Source organism: Drosophila subobscura, chromosome E, assembly GCF_008121235.1.
Source record: "Drosophila subobscura isolate 14011-0131.10 chromosome E, UCBerk_Dsub_1.0, whole genome shotgun sequence".
Classification (NCBI taxonomy): domain Eukaryota; kingdom Metazoa; phylum Arthropoda; class Insecta; order Diptera; family Drosophilidae; genus Drosophila; species Drosophila subobscura.
Window position 1 is genome coordinate 6,321,523 of NC_048531.1, and position 19,006 is coordinate 6,340,528.

At 46.2% G+C, this 19,006-nt stretch overlaps 3 protein-coding genes and 1 long non-coding RNA gene across 11 annotated transcripts in view; 3 read left to right on the forward strand and 1 right to left on the reverse strand.

The window, feature by feature from the left end:
• The first annotated feature begins 231 nt into the window (after positions 1-231).
• On the forward strand, positions 232-4,277 carry LOC117892352 (RNA-binding protein FUS). Of its 3 annotated transcripts, none has more exons than XM_034798554.1 (5): positions 232-692; positions 2,195-2,756; positions 2,816-2,927; positions 3,295-3,744; positions 3,878-4,277. In XM_034798554.1, exons 1-5 carry the CDS (start codon positions 675-677, stop codon positions 4,101-4,103), a joined length of 1,368 nt encoding a protein of 455 aa, XP_034654445.1. In that variant the 5' UTR covers positions 232-674; the 3' UTR covers positions 4,104-4,277. The 3 variants fall into 3 exon arrangements, with proteins under 3 accessions (XP_034654445.1, XP_034654446.1, XP_034654447.1); XM_034798555.1 differs by having other exon boundaries at positions 2,816-2,885; XM_034798556.1 differs by lacking the exon at positions 3,295-3,744 and having other exon boundaries at positions 2,816-2,885.
• A 1,851-nt stretch (positions 4,278-6,128) lies between these two features.
• Positions 6,129-6,607, reverse strand: LOC117892364. Its single transcript, XR_004648720.1, has 2 exons — positions 6,395-6,607; positions 6,129-6,337 (listed from the first exon to the last, which is right to left on the reverse strand). It is a non-coding gene; the product is annotated as an uncharacterized LOC117892364 (long non-coding RNA).
• Positions 6,608-7,625: 1,018 nt separating this feature from the next.
• LOC117892350 lies at positions 7,626-11,464 on the forward strand. Of its 5 annotated transcripts, XR_004648717.1 has the most exons (6): positions 9,273-9,380; positions 9,461-9,623; positions 9,678-9,984; positions 10,041-11,107; positions 11,230-11,333; positions 11,388-11,464. XR_004648717.1 is itself a non-coding variant. In XM_034798552.1 (4 exons), the coding sequence occupies exons 1-4, from the start codon at positions 7,686-7,688 to the stop codon at positions 10,864-10,866; spliced, it is 1,398 nt and encodes a 465-aa protein (XP_034654443.1). In that variant the 5' UTR covers positions 7,626-7,685; the 3' UTR covers positions 10,867-11,201. The 5 variants fall into 5 exon arrangements, 4 of the variants coding, with proteins under 4 accessions (XP_034654443.1, XP_034654444.1, XP_034654442.1 ...); XM_034798552.1 differs by lacking the exons at positions 9,273-9,380; positions 11,230-11,333; positions 11,388-11,464 and adding an exon at positions 7,626-7,787 and having other exon boundaries at positions 9,461-9,628; positions 9,683-9,984; positions 10,041-11,201; XM_034798553.1 differs by lacking the exons at positions 9,273-9,380; positions 11,230-11,333; positions 11,388-11,464 and adding an exon at positions 7,626-7,787 and having other exon boundaries at positions 10,041-11,201.
• Positions 11,465-13,122: 1,658 nt separating this feature from the next.
• Positions 13,123-19,006, forward strand: part of LOC117892340 (sorbin and SH3 domain-containing protein 1) — a 35,870-nt gene continuing 29,986 nt past the window's right edge. Inside the window, exon 1 of one of the 2 annotated variants that reach the window (XM_034798519.1) lies at positions 13,123-13,372. The gene's annotated coding sequence lies outside the window, so the exon portion shown is untranslated. Of the gene's footprint in view, positions 13,373-16,665; positions 16,852-19,006 lie in introns of those variants that run through there. The other variant, XM_034798495.1, reaches the window with a different exon arrangement.

Here is a 19,006-nt window from a genome sequence, read left to right on the forward strand (position 1 = left end):
GGAAGTCTCTGACTCAACGCCTTTGATCGAAATAATCTGCGATAATTTCACAGGAGTGTTCTGTCTCTCAGCTGAGATATTACGCAATAGCAGACGCATAATTAGCGCGAGTTTTCTGACAAATAATTAAGGCATTTTTTCCAGCACATCCTCCCTGTCATTCTGCGAAAGCCAAACGCCAAACGCCAAACTGACCATGAAATGGACAGAGCTTGCCAGGCGGGACTGGACCCGAGCACGGCCAAAGCACACACCCCCAAGGTGTTGTTGGTTGGGCTGCTGGCAGGTGAAGTGACAAATCGACGCCCCTGCCGAGATTCCAAGTGCCAACACCTTTTGCCAGCAAATGCCAGCGAACCACAGCCAGCCATCAGCAGCGCCTCGCCTCGCGGTTCAGTGCTCTCGTAGGGGCAGAAGCAGAACCCATCTCGGGCCTTTGGGCTCGGAGTTCAGATAAATACGGTGGCCCCCGCTCTAGGCAGATCATTCGCGGTCCGACGCCAGTTCGAGAAACTCCGACTCGTTTGGAAAGGTGAAAAAGTGCTGCAAGGATATTTTCGGACTCCAAATTTCGTCTGCCCCAACCATCTGCAGAGGCACAACACGTGCCGTGCCTGGTGCAACATTTGTGATTAAGTTGTTGGAGCCAAAGAACAAAGTGAAGTGCGGACACCATGCGTGCTATTGGATTGGTGAGTGGGAATGGAAGGGGCAATCATTTGATAAAAGGAATGATGGATAATTCTCTCGCGTTTGCTATAAATTTCGAATCTTTTTCTGGATACTTCTCATGCATTAAAAATCTTTTTTGGAGGACTATTTGTAATAGATAAACACAAAATGGAGACCAAAGAGTGGGCCAAGCTACTCGATTCACAATTAAATGAGATGCTTTTCGATTTTTAGGAGCCCTTTTCTTTTTTCATAAAAATAATAATAATATTTTAAGTGTTCGTCATTAATGGATCGAAGGTTGTAAAGGGAAATTTAAAAAGGAAAGACACAAAGTTTATAGTTTTGTTCAGTTATTCCATTTTTATCATAACTATTTTTTGTCTTTCATCATTTGAAAGCCCCAACAAAGTTCTCTAAGCTCCTAAAACCCATCTAAAAGTAATCTTTCTTTATCGAGCTAAGCAAATGTTCATGGTCCAATTTGTCTATTGTCCATTTGTCTATGCAGAAAGTATGACTTAGCCGGTCATGATAAATCTTGTACAGAAACACTATTTGTTACGAGAACGACTCCGATACGATCACAATTCTACCTAGAACATTTACTGTTCACATTAGGACTTAGCTTTCTTTTTCAACTAATCCGAAGGTCTCCAGAGTTATGGGTTATGCAATGTTCCATGGAATAGATGTACATAAACATTATGCAATGGCCAAACGTAGCGCTAATGTTATGTAAACCCCTAAACTACATTCCATTTTGGGATGGCAACGACCCTTGATCGGGTGTAACAAATTTCCCATATTCATATACACTTTTTCTGCCATTCGAGAAATTATAATTATTCTAATGAAGTTGGCCAGAGTCAGTGACAAGTCGGAGCCACAGCCAGAGAGCCCAAAAGCTAAAAGCGAAAAGCGAAAAGCAGCGCCCAGCAGCCACACCGGAAGTTGTTCCTGATGCTTGGCTAACAAAGCGTGGCGACGGGGGGCGGGGAACTGGACAAAACACTGTTCATGATTACCTCTCTTGGTTGGCCAGTTGGGGGCTTACCATTACCATTACCATTTGGGATTTCAGCGTTATGATTCCGATCCAAATCCACTTATTCTGCCTCTGCATCTGTGTCTGTGTCCAGGCCAGAATGTGATTCATGCAGCCATGAGTGGCTCTCAGAAATGATGTCAATGCTGCCGCGAGGTATTCGGCTTAAACCAAAATCCGAAATCCGTTGCATAATCGCGGGGTGCTGATCATATTTCACGCCGACTGCCCCCCAACGTTGTCGTCCATTTTGAATGGCAAATGGCCGGAGAGGGGCAGCGGCTGGGTGCTGCTGCTGCTCCGCAGGCCTTTGTACTCTCGTCAATTATGATCGGAGGCTGTTGGGGAGCTCTGCATTGGCCCAGTTATCCGCTGAACCGCGAAATATGTATTGGCTGGTTGCCTCCCAGCTCCATTGCGACAGAAGCAATTAAAGCCAATCAACTAATGATCGCTTCCAACGATGTGTTTCAGATGCTCTGCCTGCTGGCGCTGCTCATCTGCGCCCGCGCCCGTGCTGCTGTGACAGGACCCGAGGCCCGATCAAGTGTCAACCCCGGACAGAGTGGCCAGAACCAGCAGGTGGCCACGGCTGGCGTGGGCGTGCTGGACTCTGTGCTGCGTGGCAAGAGCCGCCAGTCGCGCTGCGTGCGCTGCTACGAGGATCGGGACAGGGATCGCTACTACGGCGGCTACTCCAGTCGGACAGGCGATGATCAGCGCTCCAGTGCCTGGTACTACTCGGGCTACGACGACCGCAGCAGCAGCAGAGATCGGGACTATGACAGATCCTACGATCGCAGCCGCTACTACGACGATCGCTACACGCCGCGCACCTACGATCGCTACGAGGGACGCGGGGGCTACGACGACTACAGACGCCCCGTCAGCTCCGGCTATGGCTCCAGCTATGGCTCAAGCTCTGGGTATGGCTCAAGCTCGGGCTCCTATCCGGAACGGGAACGCGGCTATGGCTATGGCTACGAGAGCCGGGATCGCTACTATCCAGAACGCTACAGCGATAGCTCCACCAGAGGTTGATATTTTACGCACGATTGAAGTTACTTTGCACTCACTTTGAACTCAACTCCACAGATCGCTACTATGATCGTTCGCGTGCCAGCAGCTACGATCGCTATGATCCGTATGATCGGTACTACTCCAGGTATGATTTTCGCAACTATCGTCCCTGGGATGAGACCTACAGGTATCGCTAAACTGCTTCCAACTGTAACTGTGTGCTCCACTTCCTCCTCTCTCTCCATCTCTGTGTGTTGTCAAAGATGTTTCAATTTCTACTCTCTACTTTCATACAACTACAACAACAACAACACCATTACAACATGAACACCAACAACAACAACATGAACATCAACAACTACAACCAATACACAACAACAACAACAACACTGTGGATACTCTGTGGATGCTCCTCGACCCGGGAACCAATCCAAACTGCACCCCAAACCGCACCCAATCCAATCCAATCCACCTTTCCGCCTAACCTGCACACCCCGCCTCCAACCCGACTCGATACCCGATCCAAACCCCACCCAATCGATCCAACCGATCAGGGGACAGTCGGGCTTCGACAACTCGGGACGTGGCTACTACTTTGCCACCGACGAGGATGATGGCGACATGCGAACCCGCGGCAATGGCTACGCCTACAGCCGGCCCTCTCCATCGCTCTCCTCGCCCTGCGGCCGCTTGGCCGGAAATTGTCCCTATGCCGGAGGCTCCAAGGTCTCCTCCTCGGCCATTGGCAGTGACAGCTCCCGCGTTGGTGGACACACCAGTGTCCTGGGATCAGATGTGGCTGGCGGCAAGCCCAATGGCCAGGGCAGTTGGACGTATCTGGGCGATCAGGACAAGTCCAGCGGCAGCAGCAGCAGCAGCGGCGTGGGGGGCAATGGAGGAGGGAGTGGCTCCTCGGGCAGCAATGGCCTGAGCAGCGGTAGCAGCAGTCGGGATCGAGAACGGGAACGGGAACGGGAAAGGGATCGGGACCGCGAAGCACAGAGGTAAGTTGCAGTGGGTGCTGCCCCGCGCCGGCTCCTGCAACTCCTGTCCACAGCTCCAGCCTCCCAGCACTCGTCGCAGCCAGGAATCGGTCAAAGCATTAAGTTAGGCTCGCTCTCTTGTCGCCCCTTGTAGCTCTTCCTATGGTGGCCGACCACGTCCTCTAGGCGTCAGCTATCTGCTCGAACGTGACTCGAACAATCCCGCAGACGTCTCCTCGGATGGCCCAAGCGACTCGGCGCATGCTGCCGGCGGTGGTGGTGGTGGTGGTGGAATCAATGGTGAAGGAATGCCCATGCCCGCGGCCCAGACAGCCTCCGAGGGCAATCCCGGCAAGACGGTGGACAATGCAATGCAGTAGCTCCGTTAGCGGAACCAAAACCAGACACTGCCCCGATGCGAGCCCCGCTTGGGAATGGCAGCGCAAAGTGTAATCTACCTTTTCGTATTTATGTGTACTTCGTAAGTCTCCAAAGAAACTATTTATGTGTGTGGCACGCTTCTGCTCAAATAAACAACCTTCAAAGATCCTCAAGGGTTGAGAGTTCCCTTCATCTCTAGGGTGGGGAATGAAACGACATAGTTTTCTGGTTGAAAGTACAGTTTGCTTTATTGTTTATGTTTTTAGTTCTTAGCTATGACCCAAGGCGGATACTTTTACTCTTTTTTAGAGTCCCTGAGCAAAATATAAAACAAACAAACTCAAAAATTATAATAAATGAATAATAAATAAACAAAATATTCGAAACATGAAAGAACACAAAAGATCAAGATCAAAATAATACCATAAATCACTTAAAAACAGTGTGTTTATACAAAAAACAAAAATAAATAAATGGAACCAAATAAATAACTTAGAAAACCAGTTTGAAAAAATCAGAATAAAAATATGTTAAAACTTCAATTAAACTAAATATTTAACTAATGAAATTATACCTAGGTATAATAGTAATGTGAAGTAAGGGTTAATATTGCCCTTATGAAAAAAAATATAAACAAATAATGAAATCAACCAAATAAATATTTTAATCAAAAATTAATTTAAACAAATTAAAAATAGTTGAAAACATAACATTAAAGAATGATATAAAGGGGAAAATGAAAATGAAATAAGCAAAAATAAAATGATATTTATAAATATTAAAAATACAAAGAAATTTAATTTAAAATAATTAAAAAACTGATTGAATTGAAAAAAAAATCAAATAATCAATTAAATAAATGAACTAAATATTTATTAAAACTAATAATGACCAGATAATGGAAAATATAATTAAAAAAAAAATAATGTAAACAATTTAACAAAGAAAAAAATCATAAGCGACTTTAAAAGTTGAGTCGCTTAAGAAAGGTTCTTCATAACATGACAAATAAGATAACAAAAAAATTTAAAATAACAGATAAAACAAAAGTAATTGTAAAACAAAAAATTAATCCAATTAAATTATATTAAATTAATTGCAACATATGAAAAATCAAAATAACAAACTTACCGAATCCAAAATCATGAAGAACGAAAATTATTCACAACAAAAAATGCATAACTCCGTTTAAAGAAAACTTAATAGATACAAGTAATAATTTTGAAAACAAAATAAAAACGGAACACAATGAATGCTTTGAAAGAATAAATAAATAAATGAAATATTCAACTGAAAATAATTGAAATAAAGAGAAATCGTAACTTACCCAAAAAGAAAAGGAAGAAAGAAAACAAATTAAATGTAAAACCAGCTCAGGAAGTTTAAGGATAAATGGATGACTTAAATTAATATTTATGCAACAAAAACAGGCTTTGCTATTGGCAATACACGTCGCAGAAACCTTCCTGATAAACAGTCTCCTAACTTCTATCTTAAGTGAAAGCTGTCGTCGAGGGCATTGTTAGACCAACAAATTTATAGCTTCAAAAATGTATAACGAAAACATCAACAAAAATTATAAGAAATTAAACAAAAAGGCACAAAATATGATCAACTAAAATGTTATGTAGATTCTTTCAATAAGTCATAATTATGGAAGATTTGTTGGATAGTTGCAATGGTTCTGTAGATCCTTAACATATTTTTTCTTGTAGATAATGGATGGATCCATCCACCAATCCAATGAATACAAATTCTGAGAATAGTCTATTGCGGATTCATCAAAATTCTGCTATTGATTGATGCAAAACAAATAAATTGTCAAGCTATTTAACTGAAGTATTCCTTTGCGCTGACGGAAGAACAATATTTGTAAAATTATTGAAAGAAAACATTCTTCCTTCTAGGAATTTAGGAAATAAATTCCTGTTTTGTTTTTGGAACGTGACTTGTCCTGCTTCACATGTTTCTCACAAATATTTATAATTTTTGCTGTTGGTTGCTTTTTTCAACGGTGGAACATTCCCACATTGTCTGAGTCGAGTCTTTTGTTTCTTGAATAAAGCGAAACCTTTACAGCTATTGGATTGGAATTATTATTGAATTTTCCTTTGCGGCTGACAACTTGTTGAGTTTGAGCAATATTTATTTATCGGTCTAAGCTTCTTTGGCTGCTTGGTTTATCATACAATCTGGATGAAGGATTCGAACTATTGTGAAGATCCTGTAGCAGCTGAAACAGGAATTTTGTGAGCTGTGGGACAAACATTGTCAATCTCTTTGTACTTACATTTTCGAGGGCAGTTTCCGAATAATTTGAAAAACACTTTTATCGATTCACTTTCAAAGCAATTAATTGACTTTAATTAAGTTGAGCGAGCACTTGGACTTGGTTGGGCCGCCACGCCCCGCACTAGGCGGTGGCGGCTTGGCTTAGTGAGAGACTTGTCGATCCTCTGTCTTTACTCGGCGGCACTTCCAACTGAACTGTGCCGCAATGCCGATCGGGCCTGGCTATTTATACTCTGCAGACGAATCCACCACCAAAAACTGACAATTGAAAATACTTTCGCATGACGCAGGCGTGCCAGCAGAGGGGGAATTTCGTGCAATGGGAACGGTGAGTCGGGAGTCGGGAGCCGGGAACCGGGTGCGTGCCGTTGTGCCATAACAATGACAATACGAGGGTTCGCTTCAAGAAATGAATTGAATTGGAAATGTTTATTTCATTTTCATGCTGGTATCGCCCTGCTTCTCGAATCTCCGAGAATCTTGGCTCCTGTCCCTGCCACTTGGTGGAGGGTTTCAGCTTAGGGTTAGGTCACCCCCAGTGCTTGTGCGTCTGTGCCCTATGGGAACCGAACCGAACCGAACTGAACGGAACTCAACAGATCTACTGCTACCAGTTGAGTGCATAGTAATTAGTCAAGATTTTTACTATTTCTCTGGCCATCTTGTTCAGTTTCTCACGCTCAGGGCAGGCAACTCCAGAATGGTGTTCGCCCAAGAAATGATAACAAAAACAGTTGGCCATGGGTGGGGCGGCTGGCGGTAGGGGTTGGTTTTCATCGCTGTGCCAGTTTGCCAGCTACTGGTGGGCCCACCAACAGTTATGCTGGTTACATTTAATTCCATGCAGGACTCTTGTGGGTTCATCAATTGAACATCATTTGGCTACTGCCAGAATGCTGGTCAGGGATGCGCCAAAAACGAAACGAAAAGTGCAGCTGCAGCTGCCCATCTCCACGAACTGGAAGCCCTGACTGGTCTTTGTTTAATTTATGGGAAAAGTTCTTAAAACATTAATAGAAATCTCTCATTAGAAATCTTTTAAAATATGAATTATCTACCATTTCCAGGGTAACTGCTTGCCGTGCCGCTCTGAGTGTGCTCGCAGTGTGATATCTCTGATTTTTGACTAGTTTTACTATCATTACCTGGTCACACACCTCATATCAATTTTATGATAACACAGTTTTCAAATGAGCTGATAATGCCACAGAATTGGGCACCCACACACTCACTTCAGTAGTCACATTAGAGTGTCCGCCAGTTAACGTCATGACGTTGCTGTAGGGAAAATGCCACGCTTTTCCCACTGGCTGCGGCCCCGACTAACGCATTTTCCGCTTCTTGCGTTCTTCGTCTACCTATTCCTTATCTTTGGCTACAGACATCTGCAGGTGAGTGAAACGAAAAATGTAAACTGCATTGAAGGCAAACACAAGAAACATCTCGGCCCGGTACCCATTTGAGTGTTTAATGGTTTGAATAATTGATATTGCGCTTTGAGGAGACTGAAATGAAAGGAAAATCTTGACTAATTTGTTGTTTTCGCTGTGGAACATGAAGGCACAATCGTGCACAGTGTGGCCAGAGTGGTGTGGCCAGCGAGATAATTTTCTAAATACAAACCATATCTTTATGGTGTTACCTGATTGGGACACACTCGTTGTAATTTGCTGTCTGCAATCAATAAAAAACTTAGAAAAGGTTGAAAAATCTCGGAAGAATTGTTGTGCAGTGTAAATCTCATATCAAATACAATTATTTTCTTTGGCACTGCACCACTGTGCGATCTGCCTACACAGTAGATATGTTTCCCCCTCGAGCATCAAGTGGTCATCGCCTTCGCCAACTTTCGATTCCCATGTATTTAATATGGAAATCACACACACACACACACACACACATGTACATTATATATGTATAATTGAAATGTTTTCATTTTCCATAATAAAAAAGAATTTGGAAGACGTTTTCATTTACTTAAAAATAGCCGGGAAAAAGGCGACGCTGCTGACTCACACAGTGGGGGAGAGGCAGAAAAGTGTGTGTCCCAGGGACACTCCAATCCAATCGAGAGGCTAACAAACACACACATAGACAATCTATGAAGTCCCCGCGCATGGAGTACCCTTACAAGGCCCTCCCCTACCCATCCCTTCGCCAGGCCACCCACTAGTTGGTTGGAGCACTCCACGCGACGCCACGCAACGCAACGCAACGCCACTCTGTCGCCGTCTCAGCTGCTGCTCTGCCACAGCGCTGCTCTGCTCTGCTCTGCTCTGCGGCTCCCCTGATGACAGCGTCTATGGAATGGCCGACAGAGGCGCCAGTTTGATGCGAGGCGTGCGTTGATTAACTTGTTGCATGCGCATCCTGAAGCAAAAGAGGAGCCAGCCAGTCACCCTTCCAGCACCCCAACCCCGTGCCCCTTTCTATTGAGTGCGTGTGTGTGTGTGTTTGTTTGTGTGTGGTGTGCGAACAACTTTTGCGGTTTGTTGCGGTCAGTGGCCGAGGACAGGCAGGCCGATGATGATGACACTGGAGGGACGCCACCCCGCCAGTATCTGGTCGCTGCTAATCGATGGCTGCCCATCAAGCGCCAAAGCGCTAAGCAAATAAGCAACAGGAGCCGCGACTGTGCCCCAAGTCGCGCGCCATACAAAGTCTGCGTTGGCGTTAGCGTCAGCGTCGCTGTCAACGCCTCGCTCGGCCAACGGTGGAAATAGAAAATAAATAAACAGTTTTAGTTGCTGGCGGTGATTCCTGGGGAGCAGCAGCATAGCACGCGTCCAGTCGCGGCGACACCTGCACCATCGGCTCGGCCACAAGTGCCACAAGTGTTGCGACCTGCCACACGCTCCACACGCCAAGGCCACGCCATGCTGGCGGCACAAGAGAATCGCTTTCAGTACGTGTACTTCACGCTGTCCGGCCTGGTGGCCAGCGCCATGCTCGTCCTGGTCTACATCTCCATGCGCACGAGCCTTGTGAGTCGGCGATGGCCACAAATCCATCTGCAGCGATTGGACTGACCCTCTGCTCTCTTCTCTTTTGATCCTGCTTGCAGAATGAGCGGCTGCGTGTCGACCTGGAGCACCTGCAGCGCCAGCTGATACTGGAGAAGCCGAATCCGCACTGGGACTACAACAACAGCTGGCGCAGGATCGGCAATGCCTCGCTGCGGCATGAGATCTATTCGGCCTACTTCGATGCACGCACAGAGATCATAGGTAAGGGGATCTAAACCCACGCAACGACTCATAATAATTCCTTTCTTTACGTAGGAAATGTCCGCCTGGATGAGGCACAGATGACCATCGGCTCGCTGCGCATCTTCGCCACGCTGCCGGTGCGCCTGAGGGACTCCAAGGTGAGCTGCATCGTGCGCTTCGCTGACTTTAGCAGCCAGGAGATCTTGGCCGAGGAGGCGGGCGCCATGCACGAAGTGCACAACAACAGCTTTGCGGCTTGGAGTGTCATGTGTCCGCTGCATGCGTCAAGGCGCGAACCGATGCGCCTGCCACAGGCGGTGGCCCTCAGCTATGCCTCCAATCGCTTGAGCCACCTCAGTCCCAGCTTCATACAGATTAGGTGAGATCATTAGAACCCACAGCAACGTCTGGTCTAACCCTCTCTGCCTCTCATAGTTATCCCCGCAACATGTCGAGTCTGTTTGTCAAGTCGCGACCCGCCATCTCCGTGTGCGTGGGTCCGCTCCAGGAGAACTACTCTAACGTGCTGCGCCTGGTGGAGTTCGTGGAGATGTACCGGCTGCAGGGTGCCGCCCATTTCTACTTCTACTACGTGGAGGCCAGCGATGAGGTGCGCCGTGTGCTGACCCACTATCAGCGCCTGGGCCTGGCGGATGTCTTCGAGTGGAACGTGCAGCCGCATCTGCAGGACTTGCACTACGCCGGGATCGTGGCGCAGTTCAATGACTGTGTCTATCGCGCCAATGTCGTGGACAACTATCGGTACGCAGCCGTGGTGGATCTGGACGAGGTGCTGATGCCCCTGAAGCACAATTCGCTGGCGGACTACTTGCGCCAGTGCGACGAGGGCCGCACCACCGGCTTTGTCTTTCGCAATGTGTTCTTCTACCGGAAGGACAGCAACGACACCTTCAATGCGCCGGGCCACGTGCTCAACCGGCTGCTGTATACTCAGTCCAAGGTGCGTCGCACCCTGGAGATCATGCCCGCCTATGTGCGCAGCAAGCTGGTGGTCAACACCCGCTCCATCGTGGAGATGGGCAACCATCAGGTGTACCGCGCCGCTCCAGGCTTCGTGGACCACGTGGTTCACCCGTCGGTGGGGCTGCTCTTCCACTATCGCGATAAGTGCATCAACTGCAAGATGGTGCTTATCGTGGACTACACTGCCAGGCGCTTCGGCTCGCTGCTCTTCGATCGCGTCGACACCACTTGCCTCGAGGTCTTCATGGACCGCCGCGGCATCTGCGAGCTGGCGTAGTCTTATCGCTGTCCCATCTCCAGCCAGCCCCAATCTGTACTGTACCACCGAACGCCCCCTAAAAACAGAGATCTCTGCGGGTTAGAGAATCTAAGCTGGAAACCGAACCGAACCGAACGAATGGCCTTTCAGTTCAGTGCTGTGGATGATCTCAGCCAGTCGCCAGTCGCCAGTCGCCATGCTGAAGTTTTGCTCCCTGCGCCGCGGCAAGGAGTCCACAGGCCAACGTGTGTCCAAGAGTGTATGACAAATTAGGCTAAGTTCCAAGTAGTTGTTCGTCTAAGTGTTATGCCTTGTGTAATAAAGTGTGCTTGAGTGATTTTGTTGTAATGTTAGTTGATGTGGTTTTACTTCCCCTCACAGTCCTCGCTGCGCCTGCAGGACCAGGTCCAGCTGAGCGATACCCAGCTGCTTCGCATGCTCCAAGCGCAGCGGGAGCATGGCCCCCTAATACTGGCCCTGAGCAGGTGAGTACACCAGGCGACAATGGAGGGAGTCACCTTACCTTTCTCCACTTTCAGCTCGGGCACGAGTCCGACGGGAACCTGTAGAAACTGCGGCACGCCATATGCCAGTCGCAAGGCGCCCCTAAACGGGGCAGCAGCGGAGGCAACAGGTGAGTGATGAATTTGTAACTGCAAGACAGATGTTTACCGCATGCCACTAAAACTAAAACTTGGCTTGGATTAACACTAAAGCTTTCATTTGTACTTGCTAACGTTTACATTTGTGTTGGTTTTCCTTTTTATGTTGCTGTTCGCGGAACATGCCGACGCATAAACGATAACAAACTAAAACAAAATTCAATGACAAAAGCGGAGGGTAATGCAATGGATAGGAGAGCAGCACAGAGAAGAGAGCTTCTCCCTCTCTCTATCTCTCTCACATGGCAATGGGAATATTAACTAACAGTGCACGCCGCCAACCCATCCCCACCGCCGTACCAAAGCTAAACCCCGTTCAGGGCCCTCGCACTCGCACCCACCCCATCTTTCTGGCCACCGCCTGCGGCTCTGCTGCCATCCTCCACTGTCTGTTGGAGCTTGACGACGCGACATTCGCGTCGATGACAATGACGCTGACATTATGGATAATGGGAGAGAGAGTGCGGAAGCAGAGGGGACATGTGTGACCCAATATAACGGGAGGGTGCGGAACGAGAGAGTGGACAACGTTGCCTAAAGCCGGCAATACATACAACAACAAAATCTACATAAGTGCGGGGGCTACTCCAGCAATTGCTGAAATTGCTAAATGTACAGGACAATACTATGTATATAGACTGGCCCTTAGTTTTGCAACTCTTGAATCACCCCATGGAGCATGTGCAGTTCCACCAGCCATGCCGTCATCGTCAGTCATTAGCTGTGTCTCCACTCCAGACACATGTCCCTCCTGCATCTCTCTCTCCATTTCTCAGTCGCAGTTCCAGCTTCTGCCCTGAACCAGATGCGCACATGGTGCGGCCATACGCTGAATGATTGGATTCTTTTGTTTTGTGTGCTGCCCAGCCAGTCCCCCTATCCAGTCCGCCCCCACACCAGAACCACCACCAGCGCCCCCCTCTCTGACCTATGCGACCCTCACTGTTCAGCGTACGACTCTGTGTCTCTATGTGACTGTGTGTGTGTAAATTTATGCATACAAATTTGAAAAATATCGGATCTGTGGTTCGTGCCCGCCGAACGAACGCAGCGCAAAAGCAGAAACGAGGAAAGAGGAACGAAGAATGACAGTACGTACCAAAGCATCAACAAGTCACGGCTTTAAGCCGGCTCTGGCAGAGGCAGAGGCAGAGACAGAGCTATCGGCAGAGAGTAGTCACCCACCACTCAACGCACTGTGGCTCGCTCTCCAAGAACGTATGACAAAAACAAAAGGTAACTGATGAACGTTTAGCAAAAGCATACAATCCAACACCACGAATGCTGCACTCTTATTTGGTGGAGTGCAAAGTTAATCAAAGAGCTATTCAGTTGCTCGCTGTGCAACGAAATGTTTTTGCACAAGTGTGTGCTGAAATCGAGCCACTGTGCGCAGTAGCGCTAACGCGACGACGCCAACGTAAGCAGAGACGCTGGCAGACTCAGGGCAGCAGCAACAAGTCAGCGAGCGAGCGTCAGACTAATCAACAGGCTAGCTATTTGCTCTGCCGGCGGAGAGAGCGTTGTTGTTGTTACTATATTGGCGTTGTTGCCGTTGCTTTCGTACTTTTCGTGTGTGTTGTTTGTGCCATGCGATACCGTGGGCCCCAGCTATTTAGTTACTACCAAAGTTTTGCCAAGTCAAGTTCTCGTTGTCGTTGTCGTAGCCGGCTGTCGTGAGTGAAGCGCATAACATTTTGCGGGCTGCGTCGCGATCGTCAAGCTCAGCGGAAAGATAAACCGACAACAGTTAGGACGTGCGCGTGAAATGTACTAACCCCCGCGTCTGTTTGCTTGTGCAAAAATAAAAGTGAAAAAGAAAGCAGAAAGAAGAAAGATTCTAACAATTTGGCAAACACAAAGTGAGTTGTTTACATAAATACAAACATACATACATATGTAAATCCGATACGTGTACGAGTATCTGCTATTATAATTGGGGCCCCTCATTGAATGTGTTCAGAGATTGAGTTTGGTTCCAGCAAACACTTTTTGGCTTGGCGCCCTTTTTCCGTGCCACTGTGCTAAGAGGGGATTTAACACAAGAAACGCCACAGACTGTGCTACGTCGCGACGTTGCAATTGTTATACAGTGAACACCGCGAACGCGGAAATCTTTCCGTGCTAAACATCTTCCCAAAGTGCACCACGTGCGCTAATGAGACCTTTCACTGTGTTGCGAAAAACCAACTTCATTGATTTGTTCTACGTGCCTCGTTGTGGCGGCTTCATTAAGTATTTAAATCAATTTCTGCTTAACCGATAAACGCCCATTGGGCAATGCCTGAATACGCTCCAATATTGGATTTATATTTTAAATTCAGCTGATAGGCTAATGCAGACCGCATTTGGGTTAATTATTGTATTTGTCTGTGGCGATAATGATGCCCCAAAAACGGCGCAAAATGTTCGCTTTATAGACAGACACAAAATATATACAGTAGATATTAGGTTTATATGGATCTGGATAGACAGTCGCTGTGTGCATATGTGGTTTTAATTTGTTTTAAATTATACAGTGCAACCCTTTTCCTCTGTGGCAGGCAACAGCCACAGCATTTGGTTATACTTCAATTAAGTCTCTAATGACCGGATGTTAGTGTGTGTGTGTCTGTTTGAGTCTGTGTGCCCTGCATGCAAATGAAGCTCGGAAAGTGTTCCAGAATATAGTTTTGATTTCATTGTACAATTATATTTTATAAATTGAGTTAACTTTGTGGTTGGGGGGTGGCCAGCGGGGAAGCATTCCGTGGCACACCCAGCTCACCCGATGATTAATGTTTAATTATAATTCCCATTTGACATTCTTCTTGCGCTTGGCATTGTGAGCAGAAAGAAAGCCGCGCCAATGCTCATACGAACCGTTTCTATGTACTATTATTTATTTTTTATTATTCTGCTTTTGTTTACCGCCGTCCCCCCAGACAGCCGCGACACACAATTTTGATAAGCCTCAGCTGGCAAAAATTTCAAATTGTAAAAGGTTTCTCTCTTCGACTATTTGAGTGTGTTTGTGTGTGAATTTACCTTCGTGTTGGTAAATACAACTACACACTAACAAAATATGATTGTCAATTGTTAAAAGCGATGAAAATTAGAGGGAGATGGAGCTGTAAGGGAGGTTACCTACGAGTTTGGGGAGCTAAAAAAGAGCTGAAATAAATGAATTCTGAAAGGGAATACCCTTTTAAAATGATACTCAGAATTATTCGATTTATAATACAGCGAAGTCCAACAACTTACAACAAAGTTCAAAGAAGAAAATATACTTTTGTATTGTTGTTTATTCCAGAATTTTCAATTTCTTTGTTTACCGAAATCGATTTTTGGGACAAAACACTTTGCCCCTGACACAGTGAACCGAAAAGCGAGTGAATAATTTCACTTACATTTTTAATGTGCAGCTGTTCATTGTCTCAAGCATGCCATGCCATGCCCCCTTTTCAAGTGCACACACGGACAGCTCATGTATAATTTGTACAACATTTAGGGAAATCAACATCATCATCATCATGGTTCGTTCTCCTGTGGTGATTCAATCGAGTGCGGTGTGCGGTCATTGGCTTGCCGTGCGGAACTCCCCCTGGTCGTTAAAGCACTTGTGGCAAGTGCCGGCCAGTAAATACTGATTTGACAGACATTGTCGCGGTTTCTGGTTGCACGCTGGAGTGGGGGTCTGCGGCTGGTTTCTCTTTCGCTGTATCAAAGTTGATTGTCGGGTGTCACTTTTAATGATTTTTGCCACATTGATTAGCCATGAAGAATGAAATGAATGAAATGTTGTCAACGAGTTGTCAAGAGTGAATACAAATTTGGAGTTTTTACTGAAATCTGTTTAAATCGATCGATTTTCTCCTACTTTTGATCTGTGATTCTTAACTTTGCATACTTTTGGGCGCAAATTTAAAAGGAAATGACCTTCACCCATGTCCTAATAGCGACCTGATCCAAATATAATTAATAGTTCCTTTGGCTTAGTGCAAAATTAAGTTGAATATTTTCTTGGGTAGCTGACTTGACTTTGTTGACATTCTTCTTTTATGGTAGCGCCCACACAGCTCGACCCAAACCGAATATTATCCAAATTCGTTGACCATTTTCGTTTGGCCATTATTTCATTATAATAATTTTGTTTGTGCACGCTGGCTGGTGTGGTATCTATAAAGTTGTTTTGCCGTCGCTCATCGGCTGACGCAGCTGCCGCGCAGTTTTTATTGTTTCTGCGGCCTTTTGGCAATGCTTTTGAGAGCACTGGCACAAACAAAACAGAATTTTAGTATTGAATTGTGATTCAGTGGGTCCCAAAAAACAACAAAACAAAAGCAAAAACAAATCGCGAAAGCAAATTTTGACAATGCAATTAGCGTGAATTTGTTATTCGCCAAAAGAAATGATCTTGGCTTCATTCGTGTTATATAATTCATCGTTCTGTTTGTTTTTGGGGCTAGCAAATAAATCACAGCACAAAACCTTTGAATAAACAATTGATAAGAATATTCGACTTGCAGAATTTCGTTGCTTATCGGAGTTTGCCGTCGCTGTTGCTCGATAAGTTAACACGATGCGAACAGGGATTAATATCGGTGTTCTATAGTATATAATTGAGTGCTGCCTTTCCGATTTGAATGTGCTCAGAAATGTTGATAATATAGCACAAGATGAACGTCTCTCCATGAGGGTTGAGACAAACAGAGGATATGAATTCTTCATTTAATTCGAGAAAGCCCAACACTTGCTCTTCAAGGCCGCATATGGGCTGTAGTTGGGTGGGCAGTTTGAAGTTCATGGAACCCCCAGCAGTGAGCTCACACAGCTTAGACGCTCGTAATTACATTATAATCTAGTCCAAGCCTCACCCCATGCTCCATCCTGCCCTATTGACGCCGCCCTGTCAAGTATTCCAGAAATCGAAAGCTGCTTCCAGCTGTCAATAGATTGGCCGAATGCCAAAACATTTCTATTCGCAATACCAAGCGCTCAGCAAAACAGCTGGCTGCCGGCAAGCAGTCGTCAGAACCCGCTCCCAGATGGGGTTCCAGCGATGGGGAGGAGGTGTCGGCGAGGGGAGGTGAGGTGTTTGTAGCACGGCAATGGCAATCAGCAAAAGTTAACGGGCTCTCTGGCGGAACTGCTTCCAGGTGTCGGAGCTTTCAAAGCTTCAGTTTGACATTAGAACTTCGACTTTGACGTTGTGCCGATCGCTGCGGAGTGGAGCGGAGCCGTCGAGAACTACACTGCACTACACAAACACGAACACAAACTCGAGTACCGCTGTAGTGTTTCCCCCCCTCAGTTGTGGTTTGGGGCTCGCCGATTGATTTTGCCGTTTATAAATAGCTTTGTGTGTGTATTTTTCTTTTTGTTTCCCATTGTAACGCTGTGTCTGCGTGTGTGTGTATCAGTGTTTGCCTTCAACTTTAACTGTAAAGACAGAAGGAGCGAAGCGAGAACGAAACGGAGACGGACACTGACGCAATAGGGCCGAGAGTGTAATGTGTTTGTTTATACCAACCCACCATATAAGAGCAAAGGAAGGAGGAGGAGGAGGGGTACCTTTGCGGTACTAATGTGTAGTTTTGCTTCTAACTCAAATCGCTGGCAATTACGCGCAAACTTTGGCACTTAGATGCGAGGCCGCGAAACCGAGAAACCGGCCAGGGGCTGAGATCATTATTCGATTTTAGAAATCGACAAATTCATTATGCGCAGATAAGAGAGAGGGGTACACATGTGCGAGTGTGATATGACAAAATCACATCCATTATGCCCGCATTACCCCAGCCAGACCCACTGTGCGGGGCATTGCGAGAGCGCGCCGGCCCCTTGGATGTTGTTGGGTGCCCTGTGCCTGCCGTCGCCTCAGTTGGCTCACGTACGCGGCGGATAAAAGTGCGCTTCTCCTTTGAGGCAACAGCCGATGCCGACGATTTGCAATTAATTGCGAATTAAATTGTAAGACTCCGTTGACCCCCTGAGCATGCACACACATGTGCTTCGTGTGTGTGTGTTGTATGTGTGTCTGTTGTTTGCATGCAGAACGTGACGTCAGAGATTGATGGTGCTCTGTTTGTTCGTTGGTTGGTTCGTGGGTGGGTGGGTGGCTGGCAAATACATCGGAGCGCGCTTCATAAATTAATTTACTAAACACATTTTTGTTGTTTGTTTGCTTATGTCTGTGTGTGTGTGCATGTGTTTGTGTGCGTGAGTGACTCTGGTTTTGTGGTTGTGCTTTCCCCCACGAGCAAGAGAGCAAGAGAGAGAGAGAGAGAGAGAGACAGTTCGGGCCAAACATGTGCTTCCCTCTTTATGGGAGAACAGCGGAACAACGAACCGAATGCTTAACGCGCTGTCCAAATAAATAACAGAAACAACAAAGAGATTCAAAAATCTATGCTAATTAGCAACAAAAGCACAAGCAACAGCAGAAGCAACAACAACAGCAACAGCCAGTGTGATACAACCAAAGAAAGAGAGCAAGAGCTAGGTCGAGGGAGAGCGCAAAGCACAGACAGGCAGAGACAATTATCCATGCAAAAAGAATAACAAATTAAATGAGCGACCCACTAGAGGCGAGCAACACCCTTTAAATGCCCATAAAATGAGTTTCGTATAAAAGGAAGTTCTTTATGGCAACAGCATTTCGCCATAACATACAAGAAGGAATCCCCCTATTATTTACTTGCTGCATTTTCTTCCATAGAAAGTTCCATGGGAAGGGAAGAACCCTCCATAACTTCTCCCAACTTCGATTTGATTGCTCAAGGCAACATCAGACTTTTTTCGCGAGTGTTTCTTATCGGAAATGCAAAATTTATCAGCGATTGGTGCCCCGAAAAGATAACACAAATGTGCGCTGTTTTACGGCAATCGAAAACGAAAAGAAGAAATCAGTTTTATAAACTAACAAATAGCAAGTATCTATAGATTGCTTACGTACAATAATTCAAGCACACCTCAGAGAAGCAGCCAGAAGATCATTTCCAAACGGAAACCAAACCAATTGTTTCCACAGCAATTTTGTGTTTACAAATGAGAATGGAGTGTGCTCCGCTTCGAATAGTTTCGTTTGTGCACCTTGTCACACTGTGCAGACGCACTGTGCACTGTGCATTGCATAATTGAATGCAGGCCAAACCCTTCCTTTGCCCCACACACACCAAAGGCACATCACGTGTCTGGGGCTGTCTGGCACCTGACAGGGCCACAGACTTCACTTCACTTTACTTCACTTTAGATCAGATCGGATAGGAGGAAGTTGCTGATGATGATGATGGAGGGGCTGCCGGCCAGACAGACAGACAAACAAGACTGAGAGATTGTGGTCCATTAAGTACCTTTAAAAATAAAAGCAGAATACTACTAACCGCATGGCCCACTAGGATGATACACCCAAGTGCTATATATACATGCGGATATATGTATAAACGTGTAGAAATATATGTGCTTCAATTATTCAAGAGTACACAGAAACACCAGCAGCAGCAGCAGCAGAAGCA

What these genes read in the sequence shown, in the direction of transcription:
- LOC117892350 (XM_034798551.1), top strand. Translation starts at nt 9,273, where the DNA reads ATGCTGGCGGCACAAGAGAATCGCTTTCAGTACGTGTACTTCACGCTG. An exon ending in TCTCCATGCGCACGAGCCTT is followed by an intron (nt 9,381 to 9,460) that starts GTGAGTCGGCGA and finishes TCCTGCTTGCAG; the next exon opens with AATGAGCGGCTGCGTGTCGA. An exon ending in GCACAGAGATCATAGGTAAG is followed by an intron (nt 9,629 to 9,682) that starts GGGATCTAAACC and finishes TACGTAGGAAAT; the next exon opens with GTCCGCCTGGATGAGGCACA.
- LOC117892352 (XM_034798554.1), top strand. An exon ending in CAGCGATAGCTCCACCAGAG is followed by an intron (nt 2,757 to 2,815) that starts GTTGATATTTTA and finishes TCAACTCCACAG; the next exon opens with ATCGCTACTATGATCGTTCG. An exon ending in CCCTGGGATGAGACCTACAG is followed by an intron (nt 2,928 to 3,294) that starts GTATCGCTAAAC and finishes CCAACCGATCAG; the next exon opens with GGGACAGTCGGGCTTCGACA.